The sequence below is a fragment of the Bactrocera tryoni genome, chromosome 1, assembly GCF_016617805.1.
Source record: "Bactrocera tryoni isolate S06 chromosome 1, CSIRO_BtryS06_freeze2, whole genome shotgun sequence".
Classification (NCBI taxonomy): Eukaryota; Metazoa; Arthropoda; class Insecta; order Diptera; family Tephritidae; genus Bactrocera; species Bactrocera tryoni.
In genome coordinates this window covers 72040923-72064985 of record NC_052499.1, presented here as the reverse complement: position 1 = coordinate 72064985, position 24063 = coordinate 72040923, and the positions used below count along the sequence as shown (strand labels likewise).

The 24063-nt window shown below is 32.0% G+C and overlaps 4 protein-coding genes and 1 pseudogene across 39 annotated transcripts in view; 3 read left to right on the top strand and 2 right to left on the bottom strand.

Moving 5' to 3' along the window:
- The window catches only part of LOC120766419 (modifier of mdg4-like), a 34188-nt gene that overhangs the window by 2771 nt on the left and 7354 nt on the right, over window positions 1-24063 (bottom strand). Inside the window, exons 5-7 of one of the 35 annotated variants that reach the window (XM_040091908.1) lie at window positions 4984-5099; window positions 4716-4888; window positions 4406-4498 (exon numbers count right to left, since the gene is read on the bottom strand). The exons of 3 other annotated variants lie outside the window; for them this stretch is intronic. In XM_040091908.1, coding sequence (XP_039947842.1) covers window positions 4718-4888; window positions 4984-5099 — 287 coding nt within the window. In that variant the 3' untranslated portion in view covers window positions 4406-4498; window positions 4716-4717. Of the gene's footprint in view, window positions 1-636; window positions 1108-1274; window positions 1898-1917; window positions 2372-2452; window positions 2598-2778; window positions 3472-3810; window positions 4499-4680; window positions 4889-4983; window positions 5100-5241; window positions 5583-5651; window positions 5798-6026; window positions 6321-6415; window positions 7127-7287; window positions 7557-7701; window positions 8410-8511; window positions 8994-13490; window positions 14478-14660; window positions 15136-15251; window positions 15512-15566; window positions 15831-21188; window positions 21610-21664; window positions 22029-22165; window positions 22397-22477; window positions 22671-22741; window positions 23271-23381; window positions 23910-24063 lie in introns of those variants that run through there. 31 more of the 35 variants (XM_040091887.1, XM_040091899.1, XM_040091895.1 and 28 more) reach the window with 31 other exon arrangements.
- On the bottom strand, window positions 9082-11087 carry LOC120766421. Its single transcript, XM_040091922.1, has one exon. The coding sequence runs from the start codon at window positions 9730-9732 to the stop codon at window positions 9196-9198; it is 537 nt and encodes a 178-aa protein (XP_039947856.1). The 5' UTR covers window positions 9733-11087; the 3' UTR covers window positions 9082-9195.
- LOC120766422 lies at window positions 12536-13447 on the top strand. Of its 2 annotated transcripts, none has more exons than XM_040091924.1 (2): window positions 12536-13001; window positions 13077-13447. In XM_040091924.1, the coding sequence occupies exons 1-2, from the start codon at window positions 12791-12793 to the stop codon at window positions 13184-13186; spliced, it is 321 nt and encodes a 106-aa protein (XP_039947858.1). In that variant the 5' UTR covers window positions 12536-12790; the 3' UTR covers window positions 13187-13447. The 2 variants fall into 2 exon arrangements, with proteins under 2 accessions (XP_039947858.1, XP_039947857.1); XM_040091923.1 differs by having other exon boundaries at window positions 13059-13447.
- On the top strand, window positions 16975-17950 carry LOC120766424 (annotated as a pseudogene).
- Window positions 18858-20809, top strand: LOC120766423. Its single transcript, XM_040091925.1, has 3 exons — window positions 18858-18928; window positions 18988-19275; window positions 19538-20809. Exons 1-3 carry the CDS (start codon window positions 18919-18921, stop codon window positions 19990-19992), a joined length of 753 nt encoding a protein of 250 aa, XP_039947859.1. The 5' UTR covers window positions 18858-18918; the 3' UTR covers window positions 19993-20809.

The window sequence follows — 24063 nt, the reverse complement described above, 5'->3', positions numbered from 1 at the left end:
ATCGGGATAAAGTTTTTGAGTAGTTAATAAAAGCAAATTTTTCTTCAAATTGCACTCACGTTCCGAGGTTTTGTTTTTATGTCAATAACAAAGAAGGCTAATATTTTATATCGGTTTGTTGGACTTATACTACATTCCCTGCAGCATCACCCTCTTACTTCGACAAACGATTTCATATTTTCTCTAAATTTTTATTTTTACGAACATTGTTTTCACGAGCCTTTTTTTTATTTAGAAATCTGTAATTGAAAATAAAACGCTATTATTAATTTGGTAATTGTTTGTCTCGCATATTTTTAAAATAAATACCTGAAGTGTTTTCGTGAAAATTGTTTTTGTACGGCGAAAATTTCTGTGTTCATAAAGGAGCCCTCTAAGAAATATATATAATAATATACACAACAAATAATACCATAACGATAAGATTGAAATATAATCACTTTAATATTTTACAACTAAACTGAAATCACTTCACATTCGAAAATATCATTAAAATTAACAGATATATGCATATTATGTTTTCCTCTAGGCACAAAATATATTGTATATATTATTACAATTTTTTTTATATAATAAATTTGCACGTATTCTCACTTTTCTGCAGAAACTTTAAGATTAAAAAATATCTAGAATAAATACGTACTAAAAATATATATTTGCTGTTTTGTATACAATACAAATCATTCAAATTCTCCGTAACACAACTATCAGTTATAAGGGTTACGACCCCATCTGCATCCAAACTATAAGCGCCTATACTAGTTTTACATTGGTGCTTTTGAGTATCAGTTTAGTTATTACTACGGATATGTGATTTTCTCTCCATTAATGTATTCGCATTATGATTGTGAAAACTTTTATGTACAATGCGCCCATTTTCAGTGTGTACCCGACCATGACATTTTCGTCGCGTTGTATATTGCGTACACCGCCAATATACCTTATTTCGTATTCGCTTTTCATGCACATAATGAAATCCTCTATGTACTAATAATGTACGTCCCTTTTGGCTAGAAATATAATGGATATCTGAAGCATCATCCACATCTAGTATAGACCGATGCATATTTTTAGCATTATTTATGGGAACCTCAAACGATGTGGCGCCTGCAAATGAAATTAAAAGCAATCATTATAGCTCCTTACATAAAAATGTATGCATATATGCTTATGTTAATAACATGTAATAATTGCAGTTAAAAAAATTAAACGCTCACCATTTTCATGAAATTTGTATCACAAAAACGTGCATGATCAAGCATCAAACGCCTCTATTTACATAATTTTCATTTCTATTCTATTCTATAGCATAGTACAAATATATATGTATATAATATCAATAAAACAGAATTAGTGTTTATTGAACTAAACATCAACATGTTAACTTTTTGTTGTTGTTGCTGTTAAGCATTCTACTGATGTTGCTGACGTTGCAGCGTGGAGCTACCGATACTTTGTGTTAGAATTTCAATTTTAACATTTCCATCAACTTCCAATTCATGCTCCTCATCGCCTTTCATAGCTGTCACACTGTAACACTGTTGGTTCAGTTCCTGTTGATGTTGATCGTACTGTTGCTGTTGTTGGTGGTGATGATGTTGTTGGTGCTGTGCTTGTTTGCTCGATCCATATTTGTTGCGCTTTAGCTCTGCATGAATATGTTCCGCTTTGTTGATGATAAACTTTGGTGGACTGCCCTTTATCATTGTGATCCGTGCTGGACACTTAATCTTTTTGGTTGCCATCGAACTACAGCGCCATAATATTTTTTTTTTATTTTCACTCATTATTAGAAAACGTACGCCGTTGGCCATTATAGCGGGTCTACCGCGCAGCGATTGTGTGAAAAAGACTAGCACATCCTCCGGGTTTGGCACCACATCATTGGCAAGAACAACTGCAACGCATCACGTTTGAGTGTTGGCGTATGAAAATATATAGAGCAAATGGTACAATTTGTTAGTGATTATATTTAAATAGTGCATAGTTTACTTTTTAATACACTCCAAGTGTTAGCAAACGAATATTTTTAAACGCCTAATTGTTTATTAATACCACAGTGCTACAATATGGAATTTGTTTTCAATTGTTTTTTTTTTTTTTTGTTTCACATAAACTTAAATAATATACAGTTATAATTTGTGAAGTTTAAATTGTGAACATTTCTTGCTCATTATCAATTTCCACATCGGCCACAGTTTGAATATTGATTGCCGCCAAATGAGGTGGAAGTGCGTTTGCTATTGCCAGTGGAGCGACATTGGTGCCTTGTTGCTTCTTGCTTGACTTCACATGACGGTGTTTATGAATTTGGCGAAAATCACTGCTGTCATATTTATTCATGCAAATCAATACGGGACAACGAATACGCCTACAATAAAAAGATATAAAAGAAAGTTGGAATTATTAGTACAGAGCAAACTTAAAGCGGCGCTGTAGATATTTCACTTACCTGTAGTACCAGTGACAGCGCCAGAATAAATTCGTACGGTTCTCATTGTTGCGAAAATATTTGAGTCCATCCAACCAAAGTAACTGGCCACCACGTTTCGAGACAGAAAATTGTATCTTTGGTTGTGTTGCGTTGAATTGGCATCCTTAGATGTGTTGAAAGCAAGTTAGTAAAAGAAAAGAGATTTATATATGAAAAGTAAGTGTTAACTTTAGTTTTCTTTGTTAAAGTTACTGCACAAAATTTTAAGAAGAAGTTTCACACAAAATTTATGAAATAGACCATCATACTTTACAACTTCGATGGACAGCTTTTTATTATTAGTATTGTTATTTTTTTTTTTGTTTGATTTTATATTCATATGTACTTTTAAAGAAAATTTTGCTTTAACCACAACAACGTGCATCCTATCGTACAAAACCATACTTGCTGCAAAGACTTTCAAGAAAAAGTTCACAAATTCGCGTTTAGAAAATCGAATTTCGGCTTATAAGACACGTCGCATAAAATAACTTATTCATACTACTAAATTTATATTAGTTTAGCTATATGTAATTAAAAATTATTTTTACAAGAATTAATTTTTCCATTCATTTTTGGTATGGCGATACTTCAACACACTGCACTTCAGATTTGTATACTAGATATACAACAGAAACAATAGCCATATTTTTGGCTCAGATTTCATTATGCTCGTTTCAATATATTCTAAACCTTAAGATCGTCTATGTCGTCGTGCAATGAGTCAATATGATCCTCATCGACTAGTGCACAGTCTTTGGCTAGAAAAGGTTTAATTTCAATATCATTGCTGGTTACATGTTTATGCTGATGGCATAAACGTAAATTTAACGTTGTCTCATCATATATCGCAATGGCGGGACATTTCTCTTTGTAGTAATTACTGCACTTCCAATACTGGCGGGAGCCACGCTTCTTGTTACGAAAGAAGCGAAATCCATTTATAACCAATAATTTTCCACCATTCTTTTTCGAATCAATAAAATCGATTTGAAAACCTGTAAGAAGAAATAACAAACGGTTAGTAGAATAAACTAAGCAACTATAAATAAATAAATTTATACAAAATACAAATACACTACAAATTATGTAGTGCACCAAAGCTGGTTATAAGTAAAATTCATGGGAAACTTAACCAAATTAAAGTTGAACTCACAGTGTTCGCTTTACAGTCCAATGTGGCTAATGTAATTATAGTTTCCACTTAAATATTGCTAATATAAGCTATTGCTAGCTTACAAAAAAAATAATAAAAATATACTTAATTTTGAGCAAACTAAAATTAGTAGTTAGTACATTCGATTATTTCCTAAAACTTATAAATCAAAAACGTTTGGTACAAACAAGATGTTTATTGTAGTTATATATAATAAAAAATAATGTTGTAGTACAGGCGTATTTTTGCCCATAGTCTTTTTTCTAAATATTTAAACTGTATTATAAAAAATTATCGAAGTAAATGGCAAGAATTTTCAAAGCGGTTACTCAACATACATATATAATTATGTATGTATTATGAACTTAGCTAACTAAAACGTCTACGTTTTGTATTGCATATTCCACATGAATTGCCCTTGCCATTATTAAGTTGTAAGTAGTGTTTAGTACAAAATTATTCCTCCTTCACAATCGAATGGTTATGTACGCCCTTTATAACGCAACGTGTGGGTGCTGCAAAACTAGTAATTGCTCGTGCCTTACAATTGCTATGCCACTTTGTGCACTTCCAATATACTTTCATGCCGTAAATGTTATTTTTGATGAAACGATGACCTTCATATGATAGCAGCTTGTTGCCTCTCGATGTGGTGCTATATTTGATAGCCCCCCAGTCATCCAAGGTACGATTTTCCAGAAACAACGGTTTACGCTTAGACAAGCCAGTCTTAACTTTAAGCGCTTTGCCTTCGGCGCTAATGGTTTTGGAATCGTGCAAGGTCGTAAATATGGGCAAGAAACTTTCATCGCTGCAGGGCATCTCAAATTTACAATTCGTTATGCTATACTGAAAAGTTCTCATTGAATCTGAAATTAACAACAAAGACAAAAAAAAGAGACAGTGACAGTTATAGAACAGGAACACAAATAACTTAATTTAGTAGTTATAATAAATATATAAACTGAACAATCTTAATCTATAATTTTTTCAATCATAAATGTAATTGCTTATACAACATTTTAAACGCATTAAAAAATCGTTTTTTTAAAGGACGAACTAAAACATTTTATTTGGCAACACCACCTCTAACTGCGCAACGACATTAAATCTTTTAGAAAAAGTTCAGTGCGTTGCAATCCAGCCTGATTACGCGGATATTTTCGTGTGTGGTTATGCTCGAAAGTGCGATGAAGTATGCGTTCAGTGCCTTGTTTATCACGCGCCGTCACCACTCGCGCCCGACACCAAGTAACGTCCTGTGGAGAAACAAAAATGCACACTTACCAAATAACCACAAATTGTTCGCATAAGAGAGTTTTTTAGGTAAGTGAGTATATTAAGAATAAATTGCCTTTTTCGAGCAGATCCAGTAAGTGCGCGTGCTTGATTTGCGATTCTTCACGAACTTTTGATTTCCATAAACGAGTACTGTACATCCGCGTTGACCGGTACTGAAAGTAGCTATTTCTGCAAAATACAAATTAATATCATTAAACCTTTATGCTTATGCGATGAGTAAATGTGATTAGAAACATCCTATTACAATATCCCATAACTAATTTTGAGAAGCGTTAAGCGCAACGGCTTAGCAGAAATATAACATTAGGTGTTTAGTTTTGTTTGTATGTGCTTGATAGTGTATTTTCAATAAGTCTTTTGGTTTTGCAATTTAACATGCATTGGAGTAAGCTACAATTCACAACCAAAGGAATTTCTTTATGTGAAAGCTGCATTCTGCGCAATGCACGAGATTTCTTTGTTCATATGTTCTTGAACATATTTGTTTGAGTCTCCAATACTTAAAATTGTGCTCCCTGACTGCTCTATCGATGTTTTGCGCTTTTTGCGAGCTACTTTTTGCGCGTGATTGTGACGGCAGGACTCCAACACGATTTTTTGTACACCATCAATAACATCAGTCACCACGCGTGCATTGCACTTAGTGCTGCCCTATAAACGTAATAAGTAATACACACTTTTAAATATGTTGAGGTATGACGAAAATATATTAAAACTTACCTTTTTCGCGCATATCCAATAAGTCTTCAAGCCGCTACGTCGATTTCGTACATAATTGTATCCCTTGAAAACTAGCAACGTGCAGCCACGCTGGCCCAACGTGAATGAGAGCAAACTTTCAGACACACCCATATCCCGTGGTTCATCTGTAAGAAACGAAATAAATAAGTATTCAATTTAACAAACGAAATTTTAACAAATTGTGTGGCTTTTTACTAACTGCTGATACATACATTAGAACAATGACCGCATTAATTTTGCGTATTTGGATATAAATGTTTTTTTTTTTTGTCGTTCAAAGATAGTAATCATATGTTTTGTTTTAAATTTATTTGCATACTTCACTAATGAAATTAAAATAAAATAAATTAATTCAGTTTAACTAAAATATCCATATAAGTGAAAATACAAAATATGTATTTCATTCCGTGTTTCGATTGGCTTAAAATGGCGGATGATTATGTTGCTCGCATTTGACTATAACATCGTGTCGGCAATCCTCATCTATCGTCACAACGCGCGCTTTGCACTTATGTATACCGGCGCGTGCGCAGGACCAGTACGTTTTCGAGCCGGACGACTTGTTGCGCGTAAAGCTATAGTCGCCCACCTTCAATTTACGGCTACCACGAAATCCCGTTATATAGGAAAAGTAGTTAATTGTTCGGCCTGTAACAAAATAAGTCGAATAAAACGAAAAAATTCGATTAGTAAAATTTTATATCTTTTTGGCTTAAAATCAAAAAACCTTCATAATTAAGTATAGTCCTGCTGCATAGTTTATTGTGCGGAACAGATAAAGTTATTCATATATTTAAGTTTTTTTTAAATAATTTTATTGCTTGCATGTCGTTAGCATATTGTTGTCATTAATAGCATTATTATTGTTGTTTAATATACTAATTGTAATATAAAATGAAGAAGAACTTCATAAATTCAGAATTAACCGTAATGAATGGCGTTAATACATCTACAATAATACATATATTTTTAGTCCAAAATATTCGTTTCACTTCTGCCACTGGCTAAGGTATATGTGCCTTTACAATATGTTATCGTATCGCCAGTGTTGGTAAGGTTTACCTTGCCAGCAACCGGAGTTGTATTATTAGAAGACATTGCAGCTGCCGCCGCTGCAGCTGCTTTCAATGATCCATACTTTCGAGCTTTTGTAATAACCTCGTGATTATGTTCACTATTCAACACCGTTAATGTGTTGCCTTTTGTCTTGATACGCGCACGACAGCGTAATACAGCGAATTGGCTACAGCGCCAATAGGTGACCTCTTCACGGCTAACGTGTCGATTGAATGTGTGCTGCTTCAGGACTAGTTGCCTTGTACCATATTTGCTCACCACAAAAACGGGACCCTCAAAGGCGTTATGTGTATGCAGTTGTTGTGCAGGGGCCCGTTCGGTTGGCTCATGCAGGATTGATGGTTGTAAATAGATCTCCTCTTCATATATACCTTTATCTGAAAGTGAAATAGTTGTAAAATCGTGCATTAGTTCAGATGTAAGAGAGAATTGTACAAAACTATAACAATACATGCGTGAATTCTATATAAAATAAATGGAAATCATATTTTCGAAAAAGCTAGCTTCAATTAAATGTGATTTTTGCGAACTACTGTTTCTTTATTTTTCATAATTTTCTTATGTCTTCCTATATTTAGTTATAAATATATCAAATATGATTGCAAGACGAGTACTTCTTCCGACAAGCAGGCGTATGGGATCCTCCAATCAAGACAAGACCACCTTTCAGTTCGTCAATGGTTATATTGGCGGGACAATTAGGCGTTATGCAATACCAATGACTATTGTATGCTCTTGAACGTAATAATTTGTATTTTACTCCCCTCAATATGAGATACCTAAATTGGTTTTCCGTGATAATAATGGCTAAAAGAAAAAAGGTAAATTGCTAGCAATTAAAATATATTATTAAAATATATTATTTATTATTTAATTCAAAATATCTGAACTTGGCTTGAACTAATACAGTGCAGAAAAACTTTCCCAAATATACAATAAAAAGTTTCGCCCATAAATTATTTGGAATATATTTAGGGCTTATTAACATAAAGTAACCCTGAAAATCTTACAAAATTGTATTAATTGTACTTTTGTTATATACTGGTATTTGAGAGAGATATTTTATTTTCTTACTAAGTGATTTATTACTTTAAAAAACTAATTATACACGTACATTTTTAAAACTTTAATTTTCTTACAATTATTTTCAGTAGCCTTTATTATTCGGCACTTAAATGGCCATTCGATAATACTTAAGTATGTAGGAATAGACGAGTATATAAGTATGCATATGTTTACGAGCACATATTAACTGTAAAATTTTGATGAATGCACTGCTTGACTTATAATGTCAAAGCAAATTCTGCTCTTGATAACGCCTTCGATGGCATCGTTTCAGGCGTAAACTTGGGCGGGTGATTGTGTGGATGTTTGCCCAATTTAATGGAGCCATCCCACTTGGTAATGCAGCGGGCGGTACATTTGTTATCCGATACTCGCCTTCCATTACCTCTGGAACAAATCCAGTTTATCGTAGAACGAAAACTGGCTTCTTTTTTATACATGAACCCGTTGAAAATTAGATTATAACCCTGTTTTTGATTGCGCATGTATAATACCTCTTGGTTTTCCAACCATACACCTAATGGAAAAGGCATGGTGTATATAACGGCTTCTCTTTTATGTGATTCGTTTTCAGCATCTCTGCAATCCGAACTCCCTGGAATTTACGATTAAATTAATATTACAATTTATTAGGTATCGTTACGAATTTTTTAAATAGTATATACATATATTTTACTGAGAAAAAAACAGCAAATAATTATATTTCTTATAAAATTAAGATTTATTTTAGGTTTAGTTGAAATTGTGAACAATCATCAACGTATTGCTACTGCATTGTCATGTATAGTTCCGGTTCCACGTTTTCGTAACGCCGAAGACAATCATCTGGTGGCGTGCTTGCATAGTTTGAATCATCTGTATTAAAATGTGGCTGTCGAACGGAGAGCTTTGAACCTAAGTCAAGTTCTTTAAGACAGGTTGTTTTCAATTCATTGCAAATTCTACGTCCGCACTCAATTTTCTCCGATTCTTTGCCATGCGTGTGCATGCCGTACAAACGTACATAACGTTTCGGTGAGACAATTAAACGAGCTCTACACTTATGCTTCGTGCAACGTATGCAGCGCCAATAACGACCACGATTCTTTCGGTATAAGTAATTGTTGAGCACAATTAATGGATGTCCCCGTTGACTAAAGATGAATTCCAAATCAGCGGGGTCGTATTCAATATTTTCATCTGAAACCAAATACCCTTATTTAAACATATGCATGTACGTAAAGAAACAAAATTATATCGATTAAAACAAAACCGCAGCATATATTAGTTTCAAATTCAAAACTCTTTTCCCCTATTATTTATTACGAATTTTATATGTATGTACGTACATAACCAAAAACATATGTTTATTCTACGACTAGTGACATTCTTTAATTATAAGCTAATCATATACTAAACGATTAATTTCAGCCAAGTCGATGTGATACAGCGTAGGTATTGTTGTAATCACATTCACCTCGTGTTGAGCTCCCTTACAGCAACGACAGTTTTCCATAATTTTGTTTTCTAACGATATTTCCTTAGATTGTCGTCGTTGCACATTTTCCAAATGTTTTATTGTCTTCCAATTAATTACATCTTCCAATTCATTGCCACGTGTTAATAGTTTTACGTCTATGATTGCCGATATTTCGTCGACGTTCGGGGTCATTGCCAAATTAATTGCAGGATAAAAAACGTAATAAATCATAACCAAAAAACACGACACCACATTGGTCATGCATAATGCCAAATATTTGTATGGAAAATTTTGAAACCCCAGCTGCTTCAACGGCGCAAGAACCCAAATAATATACAAAGTAAACAGCAACACTGAACATAAATAACAAGCGAAGCCCTGCATTGCCCGATAAGATGTTGGTGCGGGGTTCGGCATTATGTGAGGAATAATTTTTATCGCAACTTTGACTGGCCACATTGAAAATTTAATTTAATTTTTGACAATCATGACAAAAAACAATTGAATAAATATGATTTAAAAAATAGGAAGTTAATAATTGTGGTTTTATACATAACACATATTTTTATTTGTTCTCGTTTAAGTCTCGAATAAGTTTCGCAAGCTTGACATTTCTTTTTGTATATTATCTGATAATATATGTATATACATTTACTGTTTTCAATATCATCACAGAAGTAAAGTTCACTATTTGAAAACTATCTTGTATAGGGGCAGCTGTTTCAAAAAGCCAGGTGATCTGATCAAAATTAGAATTTACTAAATAAACTTATACATTCATAAAATATATTAGTTATGTTACATATAATTTAATTAATATTTATGTTCTGTAATTAGTATAAATTTTATTATCACCTTATAACACGAAAAATTTTGCATGGAGCGTCCAAATTTTGATACTTTAAATACATGCATCATCTTTTGACCAATTTTTTTCGCTATAACAACAACAACAAACAATTTTAAATCGCGGTGGTTGAACCTTACTCAGACTTAGCTTTAACACGATCTTTATAATTCTAGTGGGGTAAAACTAAAAGCAATATTAATTCCCTTACTTTACGTAATTTATGTAAAAAAAGAAAACACAAGTACAAATATATTAAACGTGTTTAAGGCAAATTCCGGACAATTTTCCAATAGTACTATTTCTTAAATTAAATTAGAGTAAATACAATGGGGGAATATTAGGACATATTCAAATAATTAAGAATTAATATAAATGAAGTGATAGGCAAAATTTCAAGTAAAATGTATTTTTTTTAATGGAAATTAGAAATTTCTATTATGGAAAGTAGAAACGAATTTAATTTATTTACAAAGAATTGTAAAATTCTTTCTGTACTTCAATTTTACATTATTAAAACATGATCAAAATGAGATGCTAGAAAATCTTCAGATTCCTCCATGACTACTATATATTACATATTATAAATAAATTGCGTTAAATATCAAAAATGAACAATGTTGTTTTTTTATGCATAACCACTATATACATACATATAGATATGTCACATACACGTGATGCATGTTATATTTTTAGAATTGTGGCTTTGATTTAATAAAAATATGTATGTGGTAAGTAATTCCTAAACACCAAATGCTTTTATGCTCAAGGGGCAAAGTCATGTTAAACATGATAAACATGATATATTGAATAGTTCTGTAAATATTGCGCCAAATTAAGCAAAAAAATGTCCATACTGACAAACAATCTGCGAGTACTCCTCAATAAAAAGTTTATATACATACATATGTATGGTTATTAAATTCATACTAGGAAAGTTTTAGAATATGTGTTATTATTATTCTTTACTCACTTGGATAATATTTGCAAATTATCAGCCATTTTCGTATATTGTTTTTATAGTGGATTTAAACTTCCATTCAAGAAATTCACATACTCTGACTAATATTTCCATTTTATTTTATAGTTGCATAGTTCTTGTAGGAACCAAAGCCCATTTACCAAAATTAACACGAAATACACATAACACAGTTTCACATATTATGGATTTTCTCAGGTATAACTTGTTATATAGATGATAACACAGAACTTATATTATTAGTTTCATAAAAATATATATAGATAAAATACACAATATTATTTTATAAGCGACGAAAAATGCGGCGAAAATAGTCAAACAATAATTGCGAAACAATATACGCTTCAAAATGGCGTTTCGAAGTACAGGTATGCATCAAATATACGATTTAGGGTTTGCCGAGAAGAGAATATTTTAACTGCACATATTATTGGAATATATTGGTGATACTTCAGAATATTTACTTAATGCAAAAAATTATCAAATATGTATTGTAATTGAGAATATACTTATAATTTGATATTTAAATTATGCAGCACTATATCAAAAAAGTTATCGTACATAATGTCGATGTATATCGACTACATCCGAATTAAAACTAATGAGGTATGCAACCCTGCCACATTTTTTTCGTTTACCGAATGACGCGTGACACAAACAAAATTTCACCCATCCTACGCAAAAATAAATAAATTTATATTTAATCCTCACAATTAGTGATTTTGTTGTTTTATTTCATGAATAGTTTAATATTTAATTATATACTTTAATGTGGTTTGATTGGAATATTAAATATATTTAAACTTTTCAGCAAATTTATCAGAGTCGGACTCGGCATGGATTGAAACTCGTCCTCTAAAAGGAAAACGCGGGCGTCGTCCTAAACAACCGAAAAAGGATGAGCGTCTGGCAGACAGAGTATTAGCTGCTGTACAACGCGGCCGTGGGCAACCTGCTTTATACGCTTCTACTACCAAAGGCGGCATGAAACTTATCTACGAAGGACATCATTTTCGATTCACATTCCGAAGAGGTCCATATTCAATTTTTCAATGTTGTTATAAGGAGTATATGCAGGAATGTAAAGTTCGAGTTGTTACTGATCAGAAACGTGTCTTCCCCCTGGACGGAGAACATGTACATTTCATGCAGGCCACAGATAAAAGTGTTACATCAATGACTTTTGAACCTGATGGTCATTTGGACGATGAAAATAGTCAAGAACAACACGAACAAGTTGACGCCTTCGATGAGTATGAGATACAGGTAACTGATTCAGTGCAGACAAATGAGTCGCGAACAATGGAATTGGATAATTCGGAAGAGTTTTTGGCAGAGCCAAACGAAGATACACCTGTTTCATCGGACACAAATGATTTTCGAGAAAAAATAAAGCGACGCTTGCAAAAAGCACTTTTAGGCAAAAAGAAATGATACGACAATGTCGAATCCTCCAACTACATATAATTATAAATATTTTTTTATTCTAGATTTTATAAACTTCTGTATACAGACATTGAATAGCAAGTGCCTTAAGTGGGTAGTACAGTGCATAAGAACATGAAGATAATTAATAAAAAAATATAAGTGCCTATATACTGAATTTCAATATATTACAGGACAGGCATCTTTGGCTAATATATGCGTATACTCGTTAACTAATACATTTTTTCCAATATTTATTTACAGTAATGCAACATGTACGTAACTGTGGTCCGCAAATGTTTATTTACAGTCGTAAGGGCGGCACACTGTTGGCGATAAATGATTTTATATATCGCTCAAATTTAAAGCGTTTCGGAAGAAATAGTGACAAGGTATACTGGGAATGTATTCACAATCGTTCCAAAAAATGCCGAAGTCGTTTAAAAACTATTGGCGATGATCTATACGTTACAAATGGTAAATATTCAGCGTTTAACTTGAAACTATTAATAAATATAAATAATTTTCCTCAAGATGTTCACAATCATATAGGTGATGGTCAACGCATTGCTACCGCTAGACGGGCTGGTTTGTTAATTTATAAAAAATTTAGTTCAATAGGACAAAATGTAGGAAAATTACAATGCAATACGATCTCTTAGAAAAGTTAAATATGTTTAAAATGTTAAACGAAAAATTTTTAGTTTATTTGTATGGACAATATACTTAGGTAGACATACATATATTATTTTTACATTAATAAAATACAGTCCATATATCATTCTCATTTTAAATTACATACTTACATATGGGGGTGAGATTCAAAACGCTAAACATTTAAAGTGACAATCGATTTTGTGGTGTTTTTACCACAATAAACCATATATATATTATAAAACTTAAAATGTGATTGTCTTTTAATATATTTGGATACATACATACATATAATTTTTCACGCTTCAAAATTTATGTTATAAAGTTGGCAATATAAAATGTATATCATTTTATTATTAATATTGATGTTTTCAATTTTTACTACAGCAAACGCCTTATTTTTTATGAAGCCCACCTAAATAATACTTAATACTTATGTATGAATATATCTAAGTATGCTTGCATAAGGCGTTGAAAATTGGAAAGATATCTAGATAAAACTTAAGAAAATGTATATCGATATAGGTTTTTTGTTCAGAAGTAAGTTAATTAATATTGATGAAATGAAAAGTATGACGCAACAAATTATTATCAATGCTGTTTTGTCATAAGATTCGTATTTTTATTATAGTGAGTTAGTTGGCAGTAAATTACTTAATTCTAAGATTTCATATAAACTAGTTATATGATTTAATATTTCATTTAAAATAAAAAAAAATATTCGCACCTGCTTATAATTTTAAGAATCTTAACATACTTTTGAGGAGTATTAATTCTTATTCTAAGGAGGAGTGTTAATATAACACCCATTCGTTGGCATATTTGGCTTTAATTTTCTATATTGCATAGATGCAGTAGCTGCAATGGCGCTTGGGGTTACTACTGGCAATGCTTTATGCCATAAAAATGCTGCTGATGGTGTGTTATGTTGCCCGTGAAATTGAACGTGTGGTGATAATCCGGCTTCTGTATATATTGGCACACCCAAACTATCTTTACGTACTTCTTTGATACCAGTTTCTGCTTTGATACTGTCACACATATTATTGTAAGCATCAGATAAAACAGTGCTCATATGTGGAGCTTTTGTTTGACAATACATCTGGCATGCTGATAGTATCTCTCTGTGACGCCTTTTGATATGACTAAGAAAGTTACCTGTAGACTTTGTAGTCCCTGATATTACACCTAAACATGTTGTGCATGTTGCTTGAATTCCTCCAAAAGTTTTCCGATTCGGCTGAACGTCTTTATAAAATCTCCCATCCAGTAATTTTGGTAATGTCATTGGTTTTGTAACTAAAATTGAAATAAAGAAAATTTTAGTTTATTAGTAATTTTAATTGAAATAAGAAGTTTTTTCTACTGTATACGATAAAAGAGTTTGTCAATGTCAAAAAAAATTTTAAATTTACTTTAATGTAACACACAATTTTTATAAACTTGTGGAAAGCATATTCATATTAATTTTCTAGGTGCTTATAAGTCAGAAATAATTTATGGTGTTTATTGTACTTATCTATTGCACTTAGAATACATATATTACAAAAATAGAATAACATTTTGTTCCGTAGGTAAATGATTGCCGGATTAATTTTCCTAATTTTTTATTTAAGATCGCTTAGTAATGAAACCATCCTTAGCAAGCTTCCTTTTGATTCATCAATGAAATCAGGTGAAATTTCTACAAGATTATCTGTTTTCATTTCTGGATCATGTGTATGAGGTGAACCAGTAACTCGTATAGCCGATACATCATCATGCAGCTTTGATGTGACAACAGTCGCTCTACACCCATACTTAACGTAACGTGAACAGCGCCAGAATATATTTTTGTGACTTTGACGGTTCTCTACATAGCGATATCCGTTATAAATAAGCATAACACGGCCACGCTGTGTAGTAGAGTATTGTAAATATGTTGTAGTATTTTTGTCTTCATATATATATTTCAAATCTGAAAAAAAGTATTTTAAATGTTCATTAGTGTTAAAAAACACGTTATAATTATAATGTATAATTATGCATAATACTATTTTATTATAATATCTGTATTATTTATACACCGTTTCATGTCGTAATATTAGATGTACTAAGACAATTGTTCTTTATTATTGAAAAATCATATATTTTATAAGGATTATAAACACGATAAACTTATTATGGATTGACCTGAGAACTGCGTTCAAAAGTGGAATTATTTTTTGAATGTTGTTCACTTGCTGTTGGCGGTGTTACATTTGACATGTTCCTAATTTTGTGTTGTATAAACGAAAGCACTGTGTTCTCGTCAATGGTCTCTCCTCTCATTGAGAATACCTGTACTACATGGGCTATCAAAGATACTTCGGTTATTTAAATAAGAAAAATATACAAATGGTAATTTACTTATTATGGATTTCAGCAAATTCTCGTCAAGCATTAGAAGTCGTTGTTTAGCATTTGAACGTGCTATATTTTCCAACACATCTAAACCAAATACCAGTTCACTTAACCGGGACGTATAAATGCAGGCGTTCGGTATAAAAATTTTAGCTAAATCATGTTTGGATACGTAAACTCTACTGCCAGCATGCAATGGAATTTTAGCCTCTGCCGACTTATTTGAAAGTTTTTTGTTTTGGTTGTTGTTATTTGTATGTATATTTTTGTCTGTAAAATAAGCACAATATAAATAATGTGATTAAATATTTGAATGAAATTTATGCATCAATTATGGAAATAAATAAAAACAAATTTATCAGCGGGATCGGAAAACCTTAAAATTGTATTTATTTAAATTATAATCTTTTAGTTCACAATATACATTTTATTTAAAATTTTCATAAATATTATCGCATTTACAGCCTCTAAATGTAATTCACGCAAGTTGATTGTACAGGCCTTGGCCATGCTCCACACTTATAGCTTCATTTCACTTTCAGTTTTTCAATTCATTAACTATTTTCGAGGCCGTTACTGTTGGATAATTCCCACAAATATTTGCCTAAAATAACAATTAAAACAGTTTATTCAATTAAATTCACAACATTTTTAATTTAATAAAGTTTACTTCTCAGGCCGTCCAAATGTATTTGTTGTCACATGAAATTAGCTGCAATACTAATCTATCGATATTCGACAAAGTCGATGTATCCTTTTATTTATCGATAAGAAAATAAATCAATGCGCATTAAATACGTATATTCAAATTGGGAAGATGTAGGTAAATTTAACCTATTATGTCTTTTAAATTACTATATATATGATATATTTTAACACTGATACTATAAAATATACAGATTCTAATTAAAAATCATTCTCTGCACTTATCCCTATAATGGAATTTAAGTAAAATTTAAGAAGGCTTGGAAACATTGGTTTTTAAAATTTGGCAACTCTAAATGTCAGCGGTACCTTAATTATTTGTTATAGTGCATCAGAAAAAAGTTGCGTGTTTTAAGAATAAGATGTGAAACGAATACTCAATCTGAAAATAATAAAGTTAAAAAAAAATAATATTTAGATTTTACAAACGTGCAAAACTTTCGTTTAATATGTTATTGATATTGCATTATATTTTTTAGCATACAGTTCTACTAATTTACGTTGTTTGCTAAAGCGTCTTCAATACTGTGTTAGAAATGTTTGCTGGAACAATTTTTTTTGCAGCTTTCTATATCACAATTCATGAAAAAAGATATTTAATGAATGTTATAGAAATGTTTTGACAATAATAAAAACACAAAATTGTAAAATTTATGACTATTGTATATTAAGAATGTTTAATGTTAAAATACTTATTTTATAAGTAAGTTTTGGATAAATTTTGCTACATATGTACATAAATGGAAATTCGTTTGATTTTTTCAGAATATGGACCAGCTAATACTTCAAATGGCTTATTTTGTGCGGAAATTAACAAATTGCAACAGCGCAAACAAAAATATGAGGATCTCGATGTATGCTTTACCAGAAGTGTTCGCGGGAACAATTTGCTAACTATCAACGGCAAGCCATACACATTGAATCGGCGAATAAAGGATGTTTGTTATTGGGAATGTGTAAAACTGCGATGCAAGTACACAAAATGCACCGCGCGTGTCATTACGAAATGTGATCAGATTGCATCGTTGCGTGGAGATCATAACCATTTATAAATATGTGTAATTATTTAGTGAATGCTTGAAAATAAATTTAGTATGTTAGCTATAAGCGGTGTTGGAACGTGTTATGTGTATTGGAGACATTGTTCTTCTAATTGCTGTGTCTAACAAAATTAAAAAATTACAGGTGTTAACAGATCTTGGATAGCAACACATTTTCAATTTAAACGAAACAGACGTGGTGGCCTCAATCTTCTTTATCATGGGTATATGTATACAGCGGAAAGAAGGTATAATTCTACAATAAACTGGGTGTGCAGTAAAAATAGTAGTCATACATTACGTTGTCCAGCGCGCTGCATCACAGCAGGTCAAAGTAATATTAAATTGAGTCAAAGATGTCATAATCATTCACCAATTATTTGAAGGTAAGTTGTTTTATATATGCATAAAATTTGTTATTTGAGTACATTAAAAAATAAATCAAAGTGAAATACTTTTAAAAAAGAAGTTTTAATATTGAATTTTATACAATTTGTTTTATGGGATATATATTAAATTTTTCATAACACATTTATATTGAGAGGATTTTCAATTAACTCTGAATTTCTAATACAAAAATGTATATATGTATTTTTTCTTTAGCTTTTTCAATTAAAAATGCTCTCGTCATCGGTACGAAATTTACAACTATAGAAAACTTTCGTTTTGTAATCGGATCACAATCTCCGAGCAAATATTATTTGAAGTGTGCAAATTTTCGTAACAAATGTCGCGCTCGTGCTGTTATACGCAAGGATACATTGGCTTTAATTTTGCGGCGGAAACATAATCACACAGTAGAACAGCAAAATTTAAAGAGAAAGTAATAATGTAAATAAATAAGGTTTGGTTTATTTAATTTGTAATAAGACTGCTTTGTAGCATCATCGTACTAAATAAACTTATATACATAAATATAATAAAATACAAAATCAAACATCAATACATCAACATTTGTAACATATGTACATATCTCTTTTCTACATTTATTGTAACATCTATATTGTTTTATTTTAGCAGACAACAATCTTCCGGTGCAATATATACGCTCACGTCGAGGAACTCATCTCGTGCTACATGAATATAATACATATACCCCGAATGAAAAAGTACGAGACGGCCGACTTTCTCGGGATTGGAAATGCTCTATGTATCATAAGGCGAAATGCCGCGCAAGACTTGTAACAAAACAAACATTCACCGGGGATGTAATCCATGTAACGTCAGCGAAACATACACATAAACCAATGTACACAGCTGCTGAATTGGAATTGATGCAAAAACAAAATCTTTTAACACATCAACCCAAACGAAAACATGAAATTACGGATGATACACAACAGCTAGAACCAATTCGTCCTATTAGCTCTTTGCAATGTTTGCCTCAATTACAGCACATACAACAATTCCAGCCAATGCAGTTACGAGCGCTTTATCTACCGCCCATAACAAATGTATCCCTTCTTCCGCCACAATTTGATAAAATGCTGCCACGTTAATTTGAATGAAAAACCAAGTTGATAAATAGTACAAAATAAAGAAGTAAATTATCCAAAAACTCATTCATTGTAGATATATATTGTGAATTATTTTGCAAAAAAAAAAAAATCAGAATGACTTTAAGTATATGTAATATTAAACAGTTAAAGATATCACATTAACCAAAGCTAAATTCTTTGCAGATAACAAGTCATCCTTAAACTTAGTGAGCAACCTTTTTACATCCGAAACGAATACAGAGAGTAGAGATGACGGTAGAGAAGAAAAAATATCATCATTGGTTCTAACTCAAAAGAAAATGAACCTTTGTTTTATACCAGGACAACGGGGTAAATCTTTATTGTGTTTCAACCAGTTCACATACGCCAAAAATAATGTATGTGGTAATACAACGTATTGGAATTGTCGTAGTCGACGTGTCGGTATGAAGCCATGCAACGCTCGCATCACTACAACGAAACAACCAAATGGTCTGTTCAGAGTATGCCTTACCAAACCTGAACACAATCATGAACCCTCTCTGCGCGTGCTGAAGAAGTTGAAAAGATCACTTTAAGCCTTAACTAAAATAAAATAAGAAAACTACAAATATAAATAATAAACATTCAGAAAATTGTATGTTCTTAAAGTTGTATTTCTTCTTAGAGTTTATTTATGTGTTTTAATTATTTTTGATTATTGTAAATTTCCACTAATATTATATTTTTATTTATTTGTTTACCTCACCTCCAGAAGGCAGTGTTGCTATTTATTCGGCCACATCAAGAGGACGTGTGCAGCTCATATATGGCGGCCAACCATTCATCTTTGAGAAAATTTTGAAATTAGCCACTGGTGAGGAAAAGAAATTTTGGCGTTGTAATCAATGGTGGAACCAAAAATGTCGTTCACGTGTCTATACCATTAATGACATAGTTATGCCACTTAACCGCTACCATACGCATGAAGAAATCGTACGACGTAAAAAGCGTACACGTAGGATACCACCGATTGTCAGTGCACAACCAAAGAAGGATAAGAAAGTGGCGATAACAGAAAGTTCGAGCGTAGATGCGGTAGGAGTCACAACTACGGACCCAATCGATGTATCTGAATTAGGAATGCACTTAAAATATGAAGAAATCGTAGCAGATGTTACGGAAATAGAGGAGCCTAATATCGTCATAAAAAAAGATTTAAAGAAATAATTTCTGGAATATACATATATGCATATGTAAACATACAATTACTCCAACTTTAACTTTACATTTTTCAAGGAAATGTACTACATATATTGAGTATATAAAAATATTGCTTTTTTCTAAAGCTGATTTAAAATAGTTCTTTGAATAAAATCTATAACTACTTTATAGCAAATAAGTTTTTTTTTTATAAGTTTTGCCGCTCCGGTGCAACATAATTAAACCAAGCAAACAAAATTTCCTACAACTAATTCATTTTATACCTGTGTATTTTTCATTTTAGTACCTATTTCAATACCTAAAGCTGGCAGTCAAAACTTTTACTTCACAGCTGGACAAAGGAAATCCGTTAAACTCGTATATGGAGGCTATCAATATGTCAAGTTCATGGAAAATTCCAAAGGTATTAAGTGGATTTGTTCTACACGATCTACCACCAAATGCAGGGCAAGAGTACGTACAACAAAAAATTCGCAACTCGAGGTGCTTCATGCTAAACACAATCATTCTTTTATACAAAAAAAATATCCACGGAAAATGGAAAAAGATAATAAGTCTACTATCGAACACATGTTTCTGCCTAATGTCTCACCAAATTAGATTCGTTAATACAAGCTGTAGAATAGAAATTAATACGTCTAATATGAGAGAAAATTGTTTGCAATCCTTGTATATTGAAAACTTATAATTAGACGCATAAATCTTAAAAAAAGGGATATATGTATTTGATTATATCATAATTGCTACAAATGTGAATATATTTTCAAATTTCCACGGTTGATGGTAAAAATTCTGTCATCAAAGCCGTTAAATTTTAAATAGATACCCGTCTGTTGTTGTTGTCGTTGTAGCCACTATCTTCTCCCATCGGTTACCTAGTCCTCTCTTTAACACCACACTCCCTTTGATCCGACCCAGTCGAAAGAACACGTTTTCTGGGCCTCCGGTATGATGACTTCGATGAAAATCAATTTGAACTTCATCATCCTAACGGAGTTTAGTTAACCGCTACAACTTTGTTTTGTCATTACCAACGAACAGATATTTATTGTAATATTATTAAACATTAGGGAATAGTTGAGATAATTATTCTGGTTTTGCGATAGATATTTCTGAAAGTAATACATTGATATGTTTCAGACAGTTACTGCTGTCTAATATTACTGAGCATGAGTTGAAAGATTAGTGAATAAATAAAAATATGTGGTATAATATAAGATTTATTGAAAATAGAAAAATAATTTGATTTCAAAATTATCTAATGAGCTTTATCAAAACAATCTTCACACATCCAAACACCACCGGGGCACTGTGGACAATACGTGGTGATTTTAGAGAGAGCTAAATGGTTTTTATGTGTTTTCTTCAAGCAAGTAACACACTTTCCGAACATCCGCGGTTTACCAATTTTAGTTAAGTGATGGTTATTCCCGGACGTTTTCAAAATTGTTTCGCCAGTTTTAATTTCCGAATATGATGACTTAACGACAGGCATACCATCAACTGTATATATCGTCAAGGATTTGTATGGCCTTTTATATAATGTGTTTTTTTGCTTCGATTGTTGATGTTGTTGTGGCATAATAACTGGAGAAATCATATTTACAGGCGTTCGCTTTTTAACTGAAAAGAAAATAATAAATATTAATAATATGAAAGATAAATTTATCACTAGCTGGAAAGTGTTAAAGTAAAATACACAAATTTTATTTCAGTTATTTTAAATTTTATTTCTTTAAAATACGTTGCTGTATGCGAAAATGCGCATTAAACCTGCTTAAATATTATGGGGCTACAACTAAGTGGATTTTTTGCAGGATGTGTATGTATACCACGCAGAGAGACTAACATTTTGCCACGGGTTTTTATATTTGCACGACATCGAAGTTTTGTATACGCCGAACAACGCCAATGAACCACACAAGTGTTACCGTTCTCCGAATGCATTGAATACGTGTAACCGTTGTAGACTAATTGACCTCTGTAATTATACTTTAGAGACGTAACAATTCCTGCGTTCGTGTTAGAGTTACAAGATGTTGCTAAAATATAAAAATATTGAATATTATATGATGTGAGTGTAATAAATTGTGCGTATGCAGACACTTTTCAGTTGACGTCGATTTAAATAATTGAATATTTTTATATTATCCTCCCCCTCTCTTAAACAAACAACAGATTAAGTTTAATAATGAAAAACAAACTTTTTTATGCTTTTTGCATTAATGAAAATTTTTCACAGCACGGATATTGCTATTTAAAACTGCAACTACGCTCCAGCTTGCGTTGCTCATAAACATATTTAAGTGTGCCTTTTTTACGTCGCTCTCGAACGATAGGATGATTGTGGGATTCGTCCACAATCGAAACACGATCTCCGGCAGGGTTAGTTCGAACTCTTGCTCTACATCTGTAATTTTAAATGTGTAAAAATATATAAATGCATACATTCCAATGTGAACAATTATGGTTTATACTGTTTTATACACACTTTAAGGGACGAAATTGAACACAGCGCCAGTAAATTGTGCAACCACGTATTCGGTGTCGTGAATAAGGAAACCCATCCAATACCAGTTGGTAAGTTCCTTTTAAACTTGAACGATAATTCACTCGATTCTGAGCCACATCGTTATCACAAGGTTCTTCGGAAGCTTCGTTATCCCCTTGCCTTGGCGACGTGTCTGTAATTTATTTATAACTTTGTTAAATAGTTGCGTTACTATTTTTTATTATTAAATAAGCAACACAATTATTCTCAGTTTTATAGGATATTATATGATTTAGTTGTTCTCAATTTAGCCTGAATATGTAACTCTATATTTTATGTATTATCTAAATACAATATAAAAACTAGGTATCAAATTTATTATTTATTAACATAATTGATGTTTCGATGAGCTCATCTCCCGCTTCTTGTTGCACTCGTATGGGCAAGTGATAAGTGCGACGATTTGGTTTTAGTTCAACACTTCCTCGGCTTATATTATAACCTAGACCGTTCCCTCCACCATTGTTAAGTTCAACCATACGGTTTCGTTCAATCATCTTTTCGATTTTTTCTGTGTGAGGCGGATGATTATGCAATCCACCAGTTTCAGACTTTAATTTTCCATCTTCCAGCACACAACGAGCACGGCACCGTTCTGATTGTACTTTCTTTGAGTAATTATGGCAACGCCAGTATTCTTTGCTATTTTTCCGACTGTGGCAGTTATACATAAAGTTGCGTAGCACTAGACAAGGTGTAGCCCAGGGACTGACAATAAACATTAATTCTGTATCTGCAATAAGGGAAATCAGAAAATACAAATGTTTAAGTCAAAATGTGATTTTAATATACATATATAAGAAAAATTCTAAGAGTTATAATTATGAATATATACCACAGTAACTTATTTTGTATTGGTTTTATCTACCGTATAGGCTTTATTTAAAATTTACAATTACAATTAGACGTAAATAGAAGTTGGTTTATGTTACCAAACACACAACATCTTATTCTGGTTGATAATTAGGCCAAACTGTTGTGGCTGCTCGTACTGCCGGTGTCGGGACAAATAGCTTAAACTCTTTGCCACTTTTCTGTGCACAGATCTCGATGTTGGAAACATTCATGAATTCGGCAAGTTTCGGGTCTTCAGGTTTAATTTCGATATACTCGCTGAGATCTTCCTCTATTTTATATAAAGGCCGTTGACCTATACGTTGTACATGATCCTCATGATTGTGGGAACGTCGTGCAGCAACTAATTTATTCTTTTTCGTAATGACGACAGCTTTGCAACGTAACTTTAACAGATCTACGCACCGCCATGTAGTTTGTCCATTTGCCTGAGTTAACTTCTTGTTGTATATGAATCCGTTATAAACTAACTGGGCATATTTTTTCTGACTTCGTATGAATTTCACTTCATCTTCACCTGTGTAACAATAACAATAATATTGAATTATATGATAAAAAAAAGTCAATACATTCATAAATAATAATTTTATAACAATTTAGGAATGAAAAGACGTTCACAAATTGCAACAGCAATCATTTTTAATCATTTATTATGGAATAAGTTATAAAAA